Source organism: Grus americana, chromosome Z (assembly GCF_028858705.1).
Source record: "Grus americana isolate bGruAme1 chromosome Z, bGruAme1.mat, whole genome shotgun sequence".
In the NCBI taxonomy this organism is placed as follows: domain Eukaryota; kingdom Metazoa; phylum Chordata; class Aves; order Gruiformes; family Gruidae; genus Grus; species Grus americana.
Window position 1 is genome coordinate 67,350,780 of NC_072891.1, and position 20,113 is coordinate 67,370,892.

At 37.8% G+C, this 20,113-nt stretch overlaps 1 protein-coding gene across 3 annotated transcripts in view; it reads right to left on the bottom strand.

Annotated features, from left to right (window-relative positions):
- SNX2 (sorting nexin 2) overlaps positions 1 to 20,113 on the bottom strand; it is a 37,730-nt gene that overhangs the window by 8,672 nt on the left and 8,945 nt on the right. Inside the window, exons 2-9 of one of the 3 annotated variants that reach the window (XM_054809478.1) lie at positions 19,038 to 19,155; positions 12,462 to 12,506; positions 8,981 to 9,144; positions 7,622 to 7,688; positions 7,380 to 7,423; positions 7,152 to 7,293; positions 3,779 to 3,857; positions 496 to 571 (exon numbers count right to left, since the gene is read on the bottom strand). In XM_054809478.1, coding sequence (XP_054665453.1) covers positions 496 to 571; positions 3,779 to 3,857; positions 7,152 to 7,293; positions 7,380 to 7,423; positions 7,622 to 7,688; positions 8,981 to 9,144; positions 12,462 to 12,506; positions 19,038 to 19,155 — 735 coding nt within the window. The remainder of the gene's footprint in view (positions 1 to 495; positions 572 to 3,778; positions 3,858 to 7,151; positions 7,294 to 7,379; positions 7,424 to 7,621; positions 7,689 to 8,980; positions 9,145 to 12,461; positions 12,507 to 19,037; positions 19,156 to 20,113) is intronic. The other 2 variants (XM_054809480.1, XM_054809479.1) reach the window with 2 other exon arrangements.

Sequence of the window (20,113 nt, forward strand, 5' to 3'; positions counted from 1 at the left end):
CAATATATTTAATAATTAATAATTATTTAATTGATTGCATGGGTGACTGAAGTCCTCTGTTCACAAAACATCTAGCCTGGGCAGCAGCATTGCTACTGCTTTCACATTATCTTACCAATACACCTCAAGCTGGACTCCCAGAGGCAAGAGAGCTGCTCCCAAGCCAGTTTAATTCTTGATCTTACTTAACAATCAGTAACATCAATTACGGATTTTCACCACGTATGAAAAGCTTCACTCAGAACTAGACAGACTAACTTGCTTGAGAAGTCACTGAACAGCAAATAGCTTTTGGTCACTACTACTCTTAAGTTCTACCAGAGGCAGAGACATACCATTACCTAAGTAGCTTCTGCGCTTCTGTCCCATGAAGGGTACAATCCAATTTAATTTGATACGAATTTAGGGGATCAGGTCTCAATACTAAGAGACTATTTTGCTTTTTACGTTACGGTATCTAGAAACAAATAGGAGAACTTAAAAGAACTTAAATACCTCAGAACTTTCCAAGAACTGTCTTAAATCTGGATCCTGTAACAAGGTTGGGTGTTTTACTGTTCGCTGTAGATACCTATGATTTTAAAAATTAAAATATTAGATAATAAAACAGATTTAAAGTGCCTGACAGCATTGGAAAGTGTCCTTCATCTAAAGAAGAGGTACAATGCAGCACACAACCTCCCTCATTATCTAATCGGGCTTGAAAACTCTTAAAAAGTCACCTTTAAAGGGTCAGATGACAGTTCAGTCTCCACGCCCTTTGAATCCTTTGCCTCTCTGCTTACTCTTCAAACTGTATTTATGCTTTCTGTCACCTTCCTCCAACAAACACTAAGACTAAGCCCTACACAGAGTTACAAGCTAGGACCACTAAGCTGTTGAAACTTTTACTGAAGTCTTACTCCAGTAAGGCTGTCGCAAAACCTGGAACTTCTGACTGAAAGTAATGCAGCCCCATGCACTTCGTACCACAACACAACACACCAAAGGTGTGGGCAGTGGTTTCTAACATAGTTTGTTTACACCAGAAACTCCTTAAGGAGTTACCATAACTGTATGTTGCACAGTGGTAAAGTATTATACTTCATATTGTCAGCAGCTGAGTGAAGTCCTCCTTCTCTAATAACAGCTAATTTATGCCAGAAAAAATAGATGAGTTTGTTTAAACATTCTTGTACAGTGCAGCGGTCAGGCTTTTTGATACAGATACTTATGGCTGACTTATTTTAGAATTAAAGGAAATCCTGGAGAACTGAGCTGATTACGTTCTAGGTACGAACTACTGATTTGCTGGCTAGGCTAAAGTCTGCAACCCATATTAGTTCTAAAAGACTCATCCACCCCAAAAAATAAAAAAAAAAAAAAAAAAAAATCAATGCAACGCCTTCCCTTTGCATTTTTTTGCATTTCTGCTTAGATCTAAAAACTGTTGACTGAACAAATACGGGTTGAAGAGAGAATGTTCAACAGTATCCTTCCCCTAAAAACTGCTGGAAGTTTGACTTCCACTCAAGACTGCTGCCAAGTTTGTCGTAACTGATTTTAACATTACATATTAATAGAAAGTGTCTGATGTTTACATGAATGCTTTATAGAAATCTAGTACCTCAAAGATCACGGGAATATAAGAAAGTATGTATTATTGCCAATTAAGATGCAGTGACATAATACTATCAACAGTACACTATTTTTTGCAAAGCTTTAGTTTTGCGCAAGCCTCACCTGTGAAGTACAAGACCAGCCCTGTTACATTCACAGATTGCTTAGAAACTGTCCTAGAAAGTGATGTGGGCTGGGATTTTTAACTGAAAGCCTGAGTGTATTGATATTGTAAATGTATTTTTTGCCATACTCCATTAGGCATGGCCACCAGATCCTTATTTTTCTTCCTAAAGAATCTAAGGATTCCAATGAAACTATTTTATACATTAGACTGTTCAACTTTTCTATGCTTGTTCTATACTCAGTAGCAAGTACAAGTTAAAGTTAACATGGCAGGCACTCAAAGAGATTTTTCTTTAGAAATATGCTCCTGGAAAATAGCCTTTATTCTGAGGGAGACTTCTAACATTTTCACTAGAGACAACCAGCAACATGCTTGAGGACATCTGTCAGGCAGACTTGTACTGTGTAAGTTCACTATTCTAGGGCATAAATTTTAGTGAACTCAACTAACAAGGTACATTACTTTCCTGCCCACTTTCTCCATAGTTCTTGGTTCAAAAAGAGCAAATTGAAGCAGATTTCTTTGGTCTGACTTTCTGGGGAACATTACTATGTTCTTCTCAGGTTTAGGCAACAGCAATAGAACCCTGCCTCTAAGTATCATTGGTAGGTAGGTAATTTTTTGATTCTGAAAGGAAGAGACAGCTAAAGTTGGCACGATGAAGAAGTTGCTCCTTGCTAGATAAGATATTCATAGTCTTTCTGAAAACAAACAAACAAACGGAATATACTGTGAAGCCTTCCCAACATTGTCAAAAGTCCTGAGGAGTCCATTCCCCAGCATGGGAGGAGCGCCCAGCATCCACTAGAAGTGGTACACTAGTGTAACTCCTTTTAACAAATAAATGAAAAAGCATCATGAACACAAGCTTGTCAGTTACACTTTATCTAGTACTAGTTCTGTTGTTCAAGTAAGCCACCAAGGGGGAAAACAGTAATCTCTATTACAGAGACCTAAAGTTGGGCTTAGATAACTGAGAAGATACTTTCACACAATTACTCTAATCCCAGCTGTTATTCCAAGTTTTCATATCTCACAGCACCACTCCTTTAGCAATAAACTTGTTGCATAACCAGAACATGTTTCACAGTTCTGCTCCAAAGGACAGAATAACTTCAGTAACTTCTGGGTGCAAATGTTAAGCTCTATGCCAATCTTCAGTAACAGGTAACTAAGACGGAACAACCTATCAGTATTTTGAGGTTCAGCATCATTTCAGATGTTCTTCTGTTACTTAGGAAATGGAAAGATATTAGCAAATGAAGAGATACTTTTTGTTTAAGATTGGCTCAGGAACTCCAGAAGTTCAAGAGCTTCATGCATCATATGTTAGATAGGTCTTCCAACATACTATCTAAAACCTTTGAGTTTTGTTAATTTTCTAGTTTAACTGAAACTGTTATATGGTGTATTGCTCTCATATGATGCAACTGAATCACAGCAATGAACATAATATAAAATCATATCAAAATTAAGGTTGTATACTTGTGTAAGTTGTACCAGTTACTTTCTAAAGTCTTCCTTAGCCATGTCAGTAGGGGAAAATCATGCAGTATGTAAGTGACAGTACCCTTCCATGGCAAAGATACTTGAACAATATTAGTTATATACCAGTGTGGAGTGACAGAGATCCAATACCTCTTATGCTAAAATTCAGCTAGTCGCATCAATGTACTACAAGTCTTCAGGAGGCCATTTTACTTTCAAGCGGCTGAAGGTCTGCCTGCCCAACAGCTGATTTTCTATGGAACAGATATACTGCTGAAGTACCTGAATTCCTTCAACCTAAAATGCTTAAGTAAGCTGCCAAAGAAAGTTTTACTTACTGCAATTTCAAGTACCAACCAGTTTGAAAAGAGTTAGCTATCATCCTCTCTATGAATAAGGCCCCATTATTTATGGGAATTATTCAATTTCTACACAAAAATTTGGCAGCTGCATAAAGCCTCCAAAATCCATCTAACTACAGATAGCCCAGACCCCAATTACAGAGCCCATGCAGTATATTACAAGTCATTCTGAGACTAAACAAGTTTTAGTTAGATACATTACCTTTCTAGAGCTGCTCTCCTTTTCTCTACAAATTCAGTAGATGAAGAATCTTCTTTGCCTACTTTAACCTTGGTCATGCCTTTGAAGAAAATGGCATTATATTGATTCTATTTTATCATAAAGAAATCATTAATATAATTGAAGCTATTACAAGATAAAGCTCACCTAAGCTTACGTATTTAAGTCAAATTACAATGAAAAACACTACACGGGAACAGAAAAAACATCAACGCTGCATGCTGCATGGTTTTGTTGAAGCAGCTCTGAAATACACAATTTCCTGACTAAAAGTTATACAAAACTAGTTTAATTTGCATTTACGAAGACAATCCAAATGAAGATCAGAGTCTTACTGGTCATTCATGCTCAGAAGAAGAAAACAGTTACCCAAATAGAAATAGGAAAACAGGATAATAATCATTGCGTTATTTTTTTAAGTTCTAAAACTAAGAGTTTTTTAGTCAACTAAGGTAAACTAACCAGCTCTGAAAATTCTGAAGCATACGAAAAAGTACAATCTGAATGGAGAATAAAATTAGCAGAATAAAATGCATGCAGCTTTACATTGCTTCCTCCGCCTAAGTCAGGAGTGGCCAAAAAAACTATGATAGGGGAGCTATTGATGTATCATGGTCTGAGAAATACGTTCAACATCAGCAACAGAAGAACGCTAAAACTGTCAGACTGAGGTCAATATTTTTCATTCTAAAGACCCAAGTGCAGACAGTTTAGGAACCTGAGTCCTATCAAAACCACCATGAAACACTGAACATCCATAATCATTCTTACTTCCTAAAACACAGGAGAGGTACGTTATGATACAGTCTAAACATCTTCTACCTATAGTGTACTCCTGCTCTGTTAGTTCTGTGCTTCACCAGCTACAAGTTCTAAGTCTGGGATTCTGAACAGGTACTCTGTGACCTGCCAGGTCAACAGTTCCCAAGGTTGTTCCTCACCCGATCTCCCTTCTGGCTTTAGAAGTTTCACACAGTAACCCACGGAGGGGACAAACAGCATCCTTACAGGAACAAGGACAAACCCTTAACCTCTCAGTGAAGCCTTAGTGTTTTCCCTTCTCTGTAACATGATGAAAACAAATCCGATCGGCATTTTCTTTCAGAGGTATACTACACAGTGTAGTGTAACTGTAAATCCACAAATTTATCTGTAAAATCAAATATGTCTAAGTACAAGGATTAAAGTATTCAAAGGTGAGGTAATTCACATGCTTCATCTTTTTTGCATTAACAGTATTACTATTCATAGTATACACAAAGCATGAAATGCTGCAGTTTAATACAAAAGGTCCTTCACATTTGATAGCAACAGAAGTTCATAGGGAAAAACCTGAATGTGTAATCAAATGACCAATATGAGGAACTCCTAACTTGTGATACTGACAGTTATTTCTAGATACCATGTCAGGTTTCTTTCTCTGGTAATATAAGCATATTTAAATACAAGTGAAAAAGCAGTTTCTGTAGCCCAAGAACTCTAATCCTTCACAGGAAAGGATCCATGACTTAATAGATTATTTTCTTAAAACCAGAAAATGTGATTTTCCAACACACATATGTAATTAGTGAGGCAGTTTGGATGAATGTTCACCACTAGTTCACCACTGACTCAGTTTTATCCTGTTGTTATACAGTCAGCAATTGACCACCTGAATTTGTAGCTAAGGTCTGAAATGCCAGCCTCTCCCACCCATCACCAAAATACAGTTGGAGCTTACACCTCCAGGCATTACCAACAGTGTAACAGAATGAACAGACTAAGGACTTTAGTACAACACACACTGCATAACACTGAATGTATCTTTTGTATTGAGACTTTAAAAATAAACACGTGCAATATAAACACAGTATGTCATCTTACTTTCAGCTGTTTCGCCAGCTCTGCGCTTCAAGATGCCTCATTTTAAATCAATCCAGAATCTCTTCTTTTCTCCAGAATTAGAAATGTACAGACTACATAGTTTTGGATAGAACTAAATACCACCTGTGCACTAAAGTTTAAGTTTAAAGTGGGAATTTCGTGTTCTTTGGAACATGTCCTACAGAGTCTGAGAGTTTTCCCAACTTATCTGTAGCTTAACAAAGTCTCTATACAAGGATCTGAAGGGACAGCCAGTGCTTGCTTACACTGCAATAAGTCCCACCATTTCACACACTTCCAGGTGTATCAGTATTTATGCTGGTTTTGTTCAAGTGGTACCTCAAATACAGTTCAAGCTTCGTCTTACAGATGAATTTGACTGTGATGCAAGTACTACATTTCCATGTAATTGTACACTGTCATAAATGCCTTAAATGTTGTATCACCCAACGGACATGACTGGAAGCCTCATTTTATCTTTATAAATCCTGTTAGCCTTTCTTATCAAACTTATTTTTGTAACATGAAAAACTGGTTATTACAGAATCATACAAAATTCTGCCAAAAATTCAAATCAAATTTTCAGTCGTACAGACTGAAAAATGCAGTGCTTTTCCATAGAATTAAAAGCATGATTTTCACTAGCTTTTTCCTGCCTATCTCTACTCAGTCTGCCTATTTCTACTTATATGAAAAGCTGGTGCTTTCATATTGATTAGCTTTACAGACTAAAGCTTTACTTTAACTACTAAAAAAAAAAAAAATTCCTGTCATTTCCTACATATCAAACAGCATTCTAGAGTCCAATCACTTATTTATATGGGTAAGCTGAAATATTTCAACAGGTTTTACTGTTTCAAATGTCCAGTTATTTTGAAAGAACCTCTACTACTTTGAGCTCATAAAACTGAAGTTGCTTCAATGCATCAGGCATGCTTTTTAGTTCATGGAGAAAGGATCTGATCCTTCAAGACATTCATGAAGACTAGCATCACTCAAAAATGTTTTCTGAATTAGAACTTAGAAGAATTAACTAGAGATTTTAGCGTTCAACAAGACCAAAAGAAGCAGACTGAAGTATTAGAGAACTGGAGTATGTATGAAGCTCTGTATATTGCAGGCAACTGATAACAGCACAAGTTAAAAATAAACTTTCATTTAACATCTTTGTTTTGATAGACCAATCAGCTCTTGAAGGGTAACAGTGAAGAAAGAATGATAGATAAGAAACAGAAGGCCATGTATTAAAACAAACGTTCTTGTTATCAATGCTGGTCTGAGTTAGGAAGAGGACAGCACATGTCTTTACAATTTAACCTGAACTTTTTAAAAATACAGAACAGGGAGAATATTTAATAGTTTGGACCACCTGATAAGCAGTAAGTTATATTTGTGCAGAAAAGTGTTTATCTGAGAAGGCCAACAGTTATTAAAATATTTAATTTGTATTATGCTACTTAAATGACATGCTTAAATTTAAACTTACACTTACCTACAATACTTTTTTCTGGAGCTGGAGGCACAATGTAACCAATATGCATGTACTTTGTTGCTAATTTGCTGTGCAAGCCAAGAAAATCACTGAATCTTCTTTTAACAGAGAATTCATTTTTGTGGAACATGGAAAGTGATGTCTTAAAAACAAAATTGTTATGAATTACTGATCCATCTACGCAGTTATGATACGAAGTTATCCACAAACATTTGTTGCACTAGTTACCTTTGTTGTTACTCTGTATGCCATATAAGCATTCATGCCATCTCCTGTAAGAAAATTAAGATACTTATCCTAGGGCAAGTTATTTTAATCCCTCCACACGCTTTTTGTTCCAAAATATACATTGGATAACTTTCCGTTTAGATACTAAAAACTGTTAAGAGATAAATGAGTAAGAAATCATGCTAAAATCTCAGAATAGTCTTCAAGGGATAAGATGGACTTGCTAGCTTCAAGCAACTTACCAACTTTCTCTGGGTCTGATACATTGATTTCTATATCAAACAAATCTCCATTTGCTTCCTCTTCAATCTAGGAAAAAGATATACCATATTTAACAAGGTAATGTGAATTCATATTATGTACAGTTACAAGGATAACAGTATAGAGGAAGGAGGAGGAAAAGTCAGTATGTTTATATAATAATAAAACCCTTCCAGTTCCACAATCCAACGTTGAGTGAATACAGTTTCTAACACTGATTATCACTGCAACAAAGTTCATGTGGTGGACTTGGCAGTGTTAGGTTTACAGTTACACTTGATGATCATAAAGGTCTTTTCTAACCTAAATGATTCTATGATTCTAGGATTTTAGTTTTAAGCCTTCCTGCAAAAGCTTTCAGTATGACAGCCTTTTCTCAGGACATGTTGGTCTCAAAATTTTTAGTAAATATTTATCTTAGGGGTATGGTCATTGTATCCTCCTCTAATGCCAGCAGATACTGTGGTTCAAAACCTACCCTCATTTGAGATGTTTCTATACGCCTCTAACTAACAGACAGATATTCCTTTTTATTAATAGTATCTGCAGCAGGAGAGCTTGGGAAGGGAAAAGTAACAGATAGAGAATTTTCTGACACTTGCCTGAGCAATAATCATGTAGAATTTTGTAATCTTTCATGTAATATACATAAGTTTGATAAAAACCAGAGATCTTAAGAAACACCATGGCAGAATGGACAGTGTACCAAGGTGGAAGGCGGAGCAGGGGGGGAAATTAGAGAAAAATACCATCTTGTGGTATCTGGGGAAGCAGCCATCATCGATGCATAGCAGAGGCACTGCCTAATAAGAAAACACTCCAGAACGAATGGACTTTTGCAATGCCCAGGCTTTGAATGGAACACCAAATCTAAATGACAGTGTTAAAACTACCACTAGCCTCAGCTCTTTGTTAGCAGGCAGGATAATGCTAACAACTGCCTCCTCCATTTCCCCACTAACAACAGCTTAATAAATCCAAGCTGAAACCTGTAACATGCTAGTAAGAGGAGTTATACATCATTACCGTTTCTTCTCTATCAAGCTCATGGCTTTCTCCTACATACACTTTTACAATATCTATTCTGAAGTAATAGAGCCTCTTACTCCTCACACTACAGATCTCCAATATAATCACCTAAGTAATGTATTGTTACAGTATTTTCTTGAGTCAAATTCATACTAAACTTTATGTGCAAAATAAACAGAATAGGTTTTCTTTTACATACTTCCCCTTAGCAAAGGATGATCCCGAGTCAACATTTAGGAACTGTCATTTTAAAAAAAGAAAAAACTTCAAAAAACTAACAAGACATTTCCATAATTTACCAAATTGCGTACCTCTTCTCTGGATCTATCAAAAATCACAGGGGTTGTTACACTTTTTGATTCCATTCTGGGAGCTACTAATGTAGTAGGTGTTACAGGAGTGATTGCAGGAGTAGGTTCTGGCGAAAGTATCGGATCCCTCTCTGGACTGTCCAGTGAAACTTCTTCTGTTGCTTCTAGGTAAACATTTTAAGTTAGCAAAGAAATCTTTGTGCAACAGAGATGGATGTGCATCACAGAGATAAACATGCACACTGAAAAATGATGATACAGAAGTTTAATAAGATCATCTGTAAATAGCATCCATTTGTACCAGATAATTTCTATCAATACATAGCTAAAACTACATGTGACATTTGAGCTTCTAGAGTATAACGGGTTAAGATAAGATTAATACTGCATTTTTTTAATATACTGTTAGGTAAAGAGTCTTTTAAAGTAGTTACAAGTGATATGTCCTTTATTTCTGCATGACATACTGTGTAATGATTTTTTTTTTTTTAATACATAAACAGCCCTTTTTTCAGCACCTGTACCAATTTCAGTTTTTGCACTCTGAACAACAGCTGATTTAGTCATATAGGCTGATAAGTGAGCAGTCCAAGCCATGTGTTAAATGAAGTTACAATACCATAATACACCCCTGCCCCTGCCAAAAGCCCACAATGTGTAATACAGAAATATTAGCAGGTGAGACATTCTGACTAGTAAGACTAACTAGCTTTAGTCTCTATCTATCTTCAGTCTCTTTGGGGCTTAAAACAGTTCACCAGAAACTGAATACTTTCCTCAGACTGTAGACAGTTTATCTATTTTTAAAGAGGATGTAAATCTCTGCTCTACAAATCCTGCATGCTTTCCTCCGCTAACTGTTTTTGACCACAGGCAAACTACACACTTCCTGAGTATAGAGACGTTCCTGTTCTACTTTAAATAACTAATGCTGTGGTTCTTGCTAAATGTGCAATTTCAAGAATTCTAGTTCCTTAAAAGATAATATTGACCACAGAACAGTCATCTGATACCAAAATTGACTTCCCAACCCATCTCAAGTCTTGTTACAAACTAGACTTCCTGTGCCAAGTACTTTACAAAGCAGGTAAAAAGGCATTAAAACAGAGCCACTCCAAATTATACAAAGTTACAAAAAAGGTTTACTATGTAATTTGGAAGAGAGCTGTGCTTGCAACGTCTGTCTGTACGAACCACTCAATTTTAAAGCCTGGTGCATATAGTAAGTATAACTAGTCCTTACCCAATGGTTAAGAAAAGAGGAGTTTTAAAGATCAGATCTACTTTAAAATTTCTCAAATAGTTATATTACATGTAAAAAACATCTCATTTCTGTCCTGTGTAGGATTGTTTGCTTCTCCAGAGCAGCCTGTAATCTACTAGCAATGTAAAAATAGAACTGGAAATAGCATACAATGAACCATATAATTTACTATTGCTAAAAGTAATATTATGATCTTTCACAATCAATATATCAAAACCACTCAGCTTTATCCCTGCTGCCACTTAGAGATGTTCTGTTAGTAAATTCTTTTTCCCATTCTTCTGTAACACTTTTTTTGCCAATGAACAGAACCACACTTCTCTATTTCAGGGATAAAAATGACGGTGTGCTTAAATTTTTTTTGATACTGAAGCTCAAAATAAATTGAAAAAAACAAACCTCAAGGTCACTATGCCTTAACCTGGTTTGGAGCAGATGCTCACACTGGCTTGAGGCTGACAAAATTTGCTGTCATCACTTTGTTTTGGAGTATATCACAGAATTGCTGAGCTTGGAAATGACCTCTGCAGATCATCTAGTCTAACCTCTCTCCTCAAGCAGGGTCAGCTACAGCAGGCTGCTCTGGGCCACATCCAGATGGGTTTTGATCATCTCTAACGATGGAGAATCCACCTCCTCCTTGGACTACCTGTGCCAATGCCTGGCCACGCTCACCATTTAAAAAACCAAAACCACCAACCAAAAAACCCCCCACACCCCAACATTTTTTTTGTTACGTATTATCTGTATTTCAATTTGTGCCCACTGCCTCTTGTCCTGTCAGTAAGCACCACTGAGAAGCCTGGCTCCCTCTTCTCCATTCCGTCTCATTAGGCATTTATAAACATTGCAGGATTCCCCCCGAGACTGCTCTTTTCCAGGCTGAACAGCCCCAGCTCTCCCAGTCTCTACTCCTACATTGTATGCTTCTCGCCTTAATCGTCTTCACGGCCCTGCACTGGACTCACTCCAGTCTGTCCGTGTCTCTCTTGTATTGAGTAGCTCTGACCTGGACTCAGCACTCCAGGTATGGCCTCACCAGGGCTGAGCAGAGGGCAATGATCACGTCCTTCAAACTGCTGGCTGTTCCTAATTTCAAATTACAGATTTCCATAGTATTTTCAAACTAAATTTAAAAGCAAGCACCTTTTTATATTCTCCATTTTTAATATGAACAAAGATTATTTAAACAATTTCTTTGAAAACATTTATTTTCCTACCATTGCTTTATTCTCACTGCTAAGTCTTTCTGAAAAATCCTGCTGATGCTTCCCGCCCTAAAATGCCACAGGAAGGATACTGCATCTTAAACCAATAAAGAACTTTAATTCAAAACCTCAGATCAGGTGGGAAGTCATGCTTTTGCAACTGAAGCAGTTGAAAAAAAAACCTCAAAAACCTTTTAGATTGGTAGAACAACAACATTTAAACATAGAAAAGAGGTAGGTCTCTCCTTTGGTGGCAAACAGCATTCAACATGTAAGTTATATGTTACACAAATGACTGTTTCACAGAAACATTTCTCAGAAAAAAATATATATACATATGTAACATGTTATATACATAATATGAAATAATATAAAATATAAAAATTTTCTAAAATAAAGCCATTCCACTTCAATTCTTCCTTTGCCTATCAACAGCTATATTCCAGCATGTGTGTTTGGGAAACAAACCATTAATTGTCACTAGGTACTCCTCTGTACCTTCCAATTTTGGACAGGCTTATAAAACAAGTCATAAAACAATTCAAAGCACACAGATTTCTCACTTTCATCAGCTGCGCAAACATACCTGTTTACTGTAAAAGTATGACTTAATGAAAAAGTGTGAATTCAATGTAATGAAGCAGCACTGCTATCAGATGAAACAGAAGCGCTCCTTCCCAGCACTCGTTTTTCAGACTTGTATCCACGCACCCATTTGTATCATGAACTGATCTAGGTTGTGTATCCCATGAAGTCCAACCAGGATTTGCCCCCGCTACTGTTCCGCAGATAGCTGAAGCTGGTGCTAAGCTGGTGCATTATTTCTGCAAAGCAGCAGGAACAAGCAGTGCAAAGACAAGGAGGTTTCCTTTCAGCAAGACCAGTAACATTAGACTTTGTTCACACCAGTATTTCTAAAGCTGTGCAACCCCAGATTAGTTGAGAATGAGCAAAATTTTAAAGCTGTTGCCTACTAGCCCTTCTTTTCTATTTTCCTGGAGGAACTTACCAAGAGAAAATAGTATCTGTTTGTTTGACAGCAGCAGGTCAGTTCCTTTAGGAAGAAGAAAGGAGAATTTATGCCATCCTCCCTCCTGTTACCTCTCACCCTGAAGTCTGCATGCATCCCAGACATTACATGAATCTAGAAGAGTGAAATGGAAAAGATAGTGGAAGAGGGTGACAGGGACAGAGTAGAAAAGGGAAGCAGGACAGAGACAAGGATGTTGCACTTTTTGTTTAAAACACAAGTATTAAAATATTCGGAAGGGAAAAAGAAGTATTAGCTCTACATAACAAGAGCAGACTCTTACTTTTCTAACTATTTTTCCCCTTCAGAAAGGGAGTCTTTGAGTAGTACATAAGCTGAAGGTCTGCTTCCTAAGAAACAGATTTATTCTGATAAACTCTGCTTCTTTTTCATGCTTCTTATATACATTCTTCCACTCTGAGAAATCTGATCAAATCTAGATTAAAAAGTTTTATTGACAATTCTGTTTGTTTTGTGGTAGTTTGGGGGGTGGGGTGGTGTTTGTGGCTTGTTTTGGTTTTTTCCCCCATGGAAAGATGAATTTGGTAGGTTTCAGAGTAGAAGCTATGGCACTTACAGAAACATCTGCTTGATTTATTAATTTTAGATTTTCCCCTGGAAACTTAGGTATTAAGTTGTGGTTTTGTGCTGGGTTTTTTGGTTTGTTTGTTTGGGTTCTTTTTAATATTCTGTATTAGTATTCTTATGAAAAATGAAATCTAGATGTTTTGCTTTCCTGGGAAGTTCTCAAAAGTGTAAGCTCTTCTGTCATGAAGAGAGGAAACTGCTCTGCCAAACTTTCAGGTGGAAAACATTGAGATCCAACACTCACATCAGCGATGGCAGTTATCAGTACATATTAAGCACTCCCACCAACCTAATGCTGTAAGACTTCTTGCACATGAATACCTACTTTACAATCTATAAACAGTCTTTGTTACGGATCACTGTCAAGATGCTTAGCTCCAAAGAACATGAAAACACCTCATCTTGCTGCAGAAGACAACTATTTATGCTTAATTAACATTCTACAGCCAACTACCCCAAGTTTCTTAAGCACTTAAGCATGGGACTCAATCTCAACATTGGACAGCTCTTGTTTCTTTACTTTTCACCACCAGTATTTGTCAAACATCATCTTGGAAAGTGCAAGTTTGCAGTTCCTCACTAGCAGCTCACTTCAGCTGAGTAAGTTATTTTTACTGGTCACACTTCTAAATTCTGACATGGCTCAAGTGTTTAAACTGGCTTATTATCTTTAAAAGTTTACTCAGGTGATCATATAAGCATGGAAGGAAACTGAAGTAGAAAGCGTTGTCCAGAACAGAGGACAAGTTATTAAAAAAGGCTTCTCCAGGTGTAGCAATATTTCAGAGACAGAAAACCTAACAGAACTGACTGTAAGAACTACTACACTTAAGTCATAGCCTATGACCCTTACTGTTTTACCAAGAGTACTAAGAATAATCTTAAAGAGAACAGAAATAGTTTTAACAGAACAGTCAGCCACTAATAAGGCCTTCTTCTGACTTGAAAACTGTAGGTTCACATGCTTTTGTGCATTCCTATTTTGCAGAAGAGACCTAGAACTGAACCACCAGCTTCTAAAAAGCAGTAAGGGATCTGCACTGAACTCTTCTGATCAGACACATCACATGGCAACAGTCTGGCAGACACCATCGGCTAGAAGCTTTTACTGTTCAGCTAGGCTTAAAGTACATGCCTTGTCAGGTCCACAGAATTAGCATCTCCTTTTCTTTATCAGGTCCCAGGGAAAAAGCCTAAGACAAATCTATCACGACTGAAAGAAAAACAAAACAAAAACCCAACAAAACCAAACATCACCCACTCCAACGCATTGACTTTCCCCTAGGACACAATAGCTAGATATGTGCATAAGATAAACACCTTTCAGAGCTGAAAAAAACAGAACATCAAAAGTTATCTAGACTTGCAGAGAGGAAAAATTGTAGTTTTCCATTTTCCGAATAAGTGACAGAGCACTGATGTAACTTCACAGCCCTGCCTTATAAGCAGTAGAGGCAGAAGGCACAGTCAACTATGTCCTGCACAAGCAGTCCATGGCACGCTTCTGCAGCTATATACAGAACTTTAGGCTGATATTTTGGCAGACTAATTCAGTATCTAGGTCTTCACTCTACAGCAGAAGCTTATGGACAGCCAGGTTTTAACACACACCCCAAAGCCCCTCAAGATACATACACTTAATACTACCTGATTTGGAGCACTGACCATTATGGTCTCCATATGTAAGAGCTATACAGGTAAGATAAAGTAATTCTTTCTTGGCCAAGTAATCAATACACTGACTTTTATTCTAAGGGTGGAAGTGCTTAAGTGGGTTTAGCAAGACAGTTTGTCTTTTTACAGAACCAAGAACCACAATACTAATGAACGCAGCTGCAAAATTTACCGGTCTCCAATGACAGATGGAAAACTCATTTTCTTCCACCTTTGAAACCCAGTTTTAATAGTTCAGCCAAAGCACTTATGAGTCACAAGAGACAAGGTAATGAATATCTAAAACATTTTATTGCATATACTATCCTGTTGCTGCCGCAGAAACACAATAGCAAAGAGGTTTTAAGCAGAATAGAAAAAGCCGAAGACACCCCCCCCCCCTCAGATTCTGAACTGCATTAGAACAGTACAGGAAATCATGTACTTTTTTCTCCCTCACATCTTTTTCTATTAGGTTGCATTATTAGATGGAATAATGAAAAATATTTATCAAGCCTACAATAGCTAGAGGGGCATACCATCATAATTTTTACAAGTAAGTCTGCAAAACTAGAATTGTTTATGCCCCCAAAGAGTCAGACTCTCTCCTTTCAGGAGCCATCCATAGGATTTCCTTGACCTGGATTTTATAGTGTTTAACAATTCAATATGAAATAACAACATAAGTTAGAAAGCTGTGGAACCTTATTCTCTTCCTCTCCAGCTAAGTGTTCCCATAAGCTGTGCAAAGATAGGTTTCTTTGGAATTTCAACACATTGGAAAAAAAACCCCAGTCACACTCACTTGTAAATTAAGTCCTGCTCTCACAAAAGCTAGGCTTATGCAATCATGCTGGACGCAAGAAAAAGACATCTCATGCTGCCTTCTTACATTGTTTCTATTCATTGTACATCGGTATCAGAAAGTTAATCAGATGGATTAACATCATTGTCTAGGAAAACAGCTCTAAGAAAGAAAAAATAGTTATACTTGTGAGTGCATAGCACTGGAACACAAATTAGACGTCATTTTTGAGAACACCTACGCTAACAGCGAAACAAAGACAGAAGTTCATCACTAGGGTAAAACTGTATTATGCAAACTTCCTGCTTAGAACAGGATACTGTGAAAGATGTCATATTCTGCCTTAGGCTCCATAAATCACTCTTGTTTCCCCCCCCCGCCCCCGTTGGAGAGTTTGTACTAGCCTCAGTCTGTATATAAATTCACCTTTTAAAGACCAGTCTTAGTTGTGTTAGACATGCAGTACGTATAGATGCTTGCAGTTCACCACTGCATGCATTTAACAGAATGTCCTCCATAGCAAAACTCAAACTCATTAAATCAGTTCTGTGTGTTTTCCTCACAGCATTCATTTCAGCTGAAACAATCTGGCTGCTAACATTTGTTCCTTCTGTCTCATTCCCCTCAATATTTACTCCAGCCACCTTTTTTCTTAATACTATCCAAAGGAGAACTGGCTTTCCTAAAATATCCATGCCAGATGGCTCTGTGGTTATAAAAAGCCAGCTTTATATACTGAAGCTAAATAATCAAATTACTATTACTAGAAAGCTTCGTTGCTACAGCGCTGCTGGTCTTTATAAGTCATGACATCAGGTAATATAAATACTAAAGTGTGTTGGGTTTGCGTGGCAAGGTTTTGGTAGCAGGGGGGCTACAGGGGTGGCTTCTGTGAGAAGCTGCTAGAAGCTCCCCCTGTGTCTGATAGAGCCAATGCCAGCCAGCTCTAAGACGGGCCTGCCGCTGGCCAAGGCCAAGCCAATCAGCGCCTCTGTGATAACATATTTAAGAAGAAGAAAAACACTTAGAGGGAGAGCTTTTGCAGCCAGAGAGAGGAGTGAGAAGATGTAAGAAACTCTGCAGACACCAAGCTCAGTGAGGAAGGAGGGGGAGGAGGTGCTCCAGGCACTGGAGCAGAGATCCCCCTGCAGCCCCTGGAGAAGACCATGGTGAGGCAGGCTGTCCCCCTGCAGCCCATGGAGGAAGGATGAGGGGGTGTAGAGATTCCACCTGCAGCCCGTGGAGGACCCCACGCTGGAGCAGGTGGAGGCACCTGAAGGAGGCTGCGGCCCATGGGAAGCCCACGCTGGAGCAAGTCCGGGCCAGACCGGTGGACCCGTGAAGAGGGGAGCCCACGCCAGGGCAGGTTTGCTGGCAGGACTTGTGACCCCGTGGGGGATCCCACGCTGGAGCAGTTTGCTCCTGAAGGTCTGCACCCCGTGAAAGGGACTCCATGCTGGAGCAGGGGAACGATGAGAGGAGTCCTCCCCCTGAGGATGAAGAGGCGGCAGAAACACCGTGAGATGAACCGACTGTAACCCCCATTCCTCATCCCCCTGTGCCACTGAGTGGGGAGGAGTTTGAAGCTGGGAGTGAAGTTGAGCCCGGGAAGATGGGAGGGGTGGGGGGAGGTGTTGTAAGAGTTGATTTCATTTCTCATTCCTCTACTCTGTTTTGCCTAGTAATAAATCAGATGAATTCCCTCTCTAAGTTCGGTCTGTTTTGCTCGTGACAACAATTAGTGAGTGATCTCTCCCTGTCCTTATCTCGACCTACAAGCATTTCGTTATGCCTTTTCTCCCGTTTGGTGAATGAGAGGAGTGAGAGAGCGGCTCTGGTGGGCACCTGGCCTCCAGCCAGGGTCAACCCACCACAGAAAGAAGTAGGATTACCCTCTATTCTTTTTTCTCTCTCTTAGAACACTTCCAGAGAGTCAGTCAATGCATTCCAATAGTGTCATGAGCAAAGTTCAAATATATGCAAATACAAATTTAGTAAGTTCAGAACAAAGGTAATGGGCATGTATATGCACCTATCTACATAAAATAGCCCAGAACTAAAGGCTATAAAGTTTCTTTCCAAATTATTACATCAGGGAATCAATGAAGATGAGATGAGGACTGTATTCAAAGCACACTGCCAGTTGACTCACTCAATACGTAGTAACAGGAAAAGTGTTAGTATTGAGAAGCAACATTCAGAACCACCATTTGATGTACATAAGATACTACAAATATTACACCTCCTTTTGTAAACAGTTAATGTTCCTACACCTGTAACTGACAGCACCCATAACCCACATTAGGATAGTTGAAAACCAACACCAAAGTACTGACTGATTAATGAAGCATTAGAAATGTGTTGTCTATTGACTGATTATTTACCAAAACTTTCACACATCTTTCTCCAAAATATGCAGTACTGTCAAGTAACAGAGACAGAAACATGCACTAGTGAAATGCTAGGACTAGTCCTAAATGCAGTTTGTTACCTTTTCATAGTAACAAAATAGTCATTAAAAAGCAAATAACCTCCAGCTTGCAATATGATCTGAATTATATTTCTTTCTAATTGGAAAAAACACTGGGACAGCTTATGTATGGTTATTAAGTAGAAATCTAGGATGTAATTTGTCATGTTTTTACACACAGATTTGAGTATTGTTAATTATATAAATACTCTTATCACTGTCAGCGTAACACATTACTAACCAGCTAACACTGCCACACTATGCACTGACAGTACACACAACTGAGAAACCTGTATTTAGTAAACAAACTTAACTAATGCTACAAAGTCCCACAAGAAAAAAATCCATACATCGTCAAACTATTTAAGAAATTTAAATTAAACTTTTCTATTAAGTAAGTTTCTCAAAGTGCCACTAATATATGAGACAGCAATAGTTACGCTACAAAAACATATAACCAAAAAAATTTAACAAAACTCATCTGGTCCTGAAAAGAAGTCACATACCACTTTGTTTTCACTACTAAGCAAGATTAAGTTTTCTACTTTGAGTTTCAAACTACACTTCAGTTTTACAACAATATACAATCAATAGCGAGATATGATAACAATGGTAAAACAACTTTGGGCAAAGAATAATCTCAGCTATTTTTCCTTTTTAGTATGTTACTTCTCCTACAAGTTCATAAATCTGACAAGCTACTGCAGATCATAGGACTTCAATTAAATACACAACTGTTGAACTCAGGAAAGAATGAGTAATGACGGTTAGAGGCACTAATTCATTACCTAGTGAATTTTCCAGAAAACATACCTTCAACAGGTTAAGCAACAGTTAAAATTTGCTACAATACTAAATTGCATAAAATTAAAACTGAAGTTTCCATTGCTAGGTTACAGTTTCATACGCCCTTACAAGCCAAGAAAATGACCTTTTACAGCATAAAAAGTTTTTAAGCCTCCTTCCCAGAAAAGCACATTCCTTTCAGTCCAAGAGCAAAAGAGTTTATGCAGACATATTAGAAGAAAAGAGCAATTACCAGCAAAGAGGTCTTCTCTGTCATCTTCTAGCATGATTTCTGCTGGCTTTGGACCATTGGAGTTTGTGCTGAGATCTTCTGCAGGAAGACTTGCTGGCTCTGGAGAGGAAGGACTTGACTGTTTAAAAAAAAAAAAGTGAAATACTTAGCAGAGAACCAGTTGCCATGTGTCAGTATATGAGAATTACTGCAACAAACATTCTTTCATTGCAAAGAAACAAGGCAAGATGTACAAAAAGGAAACCCTATCAGCTATTTCCATTTCCTACTCCTAGCATGGTAACAATGAACAAAGGATATGAGCTAGTCAACGGCTCTTTTCATTTGTCAGAGAGAAAAAAAAGTCACTCGTTTCCTTAAGTTTAATTAACATGAAACAAAAGCTGCTACAGAAATATCTAGAATAAGTTTATTAGTACTGCAGAATGTAATTTGATTTTTAAGTTCCTTTTGGAAAGGCTTGTATTTAGATTTGGATTTGTACATTAAAAAAAAAAAAAAAAAAGAAATCTCCAAAGGCTCTATACCAGTTTTTCAGAGATTAAGAGTGTGTTAATGCCATTCAAACAATTCAAGGCTGCTTGCAGCCGCAAGAAATTTTGAATTTGGGGATTATTTGCACAGAGGGTCACATTGTACTGACATGGAAGCGAGGCTTGCCACCAATACAGTTCTTTTCATATCTGAAGACTAGAACTTGCCCTGTGAAAAACAGAAATACTTGAAGACACTCAGGAAAATTAATGCAATACTGAAGCTGGGCTACCAAATGTATAGATTACTCAGAAAATAAATATACACCTAACTGAAGATCAGTGCTTCAGTTAGAAAATCCTTGTTGAATAAGTATCAACTATGGTTATTTCACTAGTTCTAGAACATTCACAAGACTCACTGCTCACAACTTCATCCAAGACAGCTAGCTAAGGAGTTTTCAACATCATCATATTTACTCATGAATGCATGCACTTTAAAAAAGGATATAAAAATTGTGTCACTACTTGCTTCCTAATTTTTGAAGAATTGTCATAATTTAAGTTCAGAAACAGAATTGAAAAGAGATAGTAAACATTTCA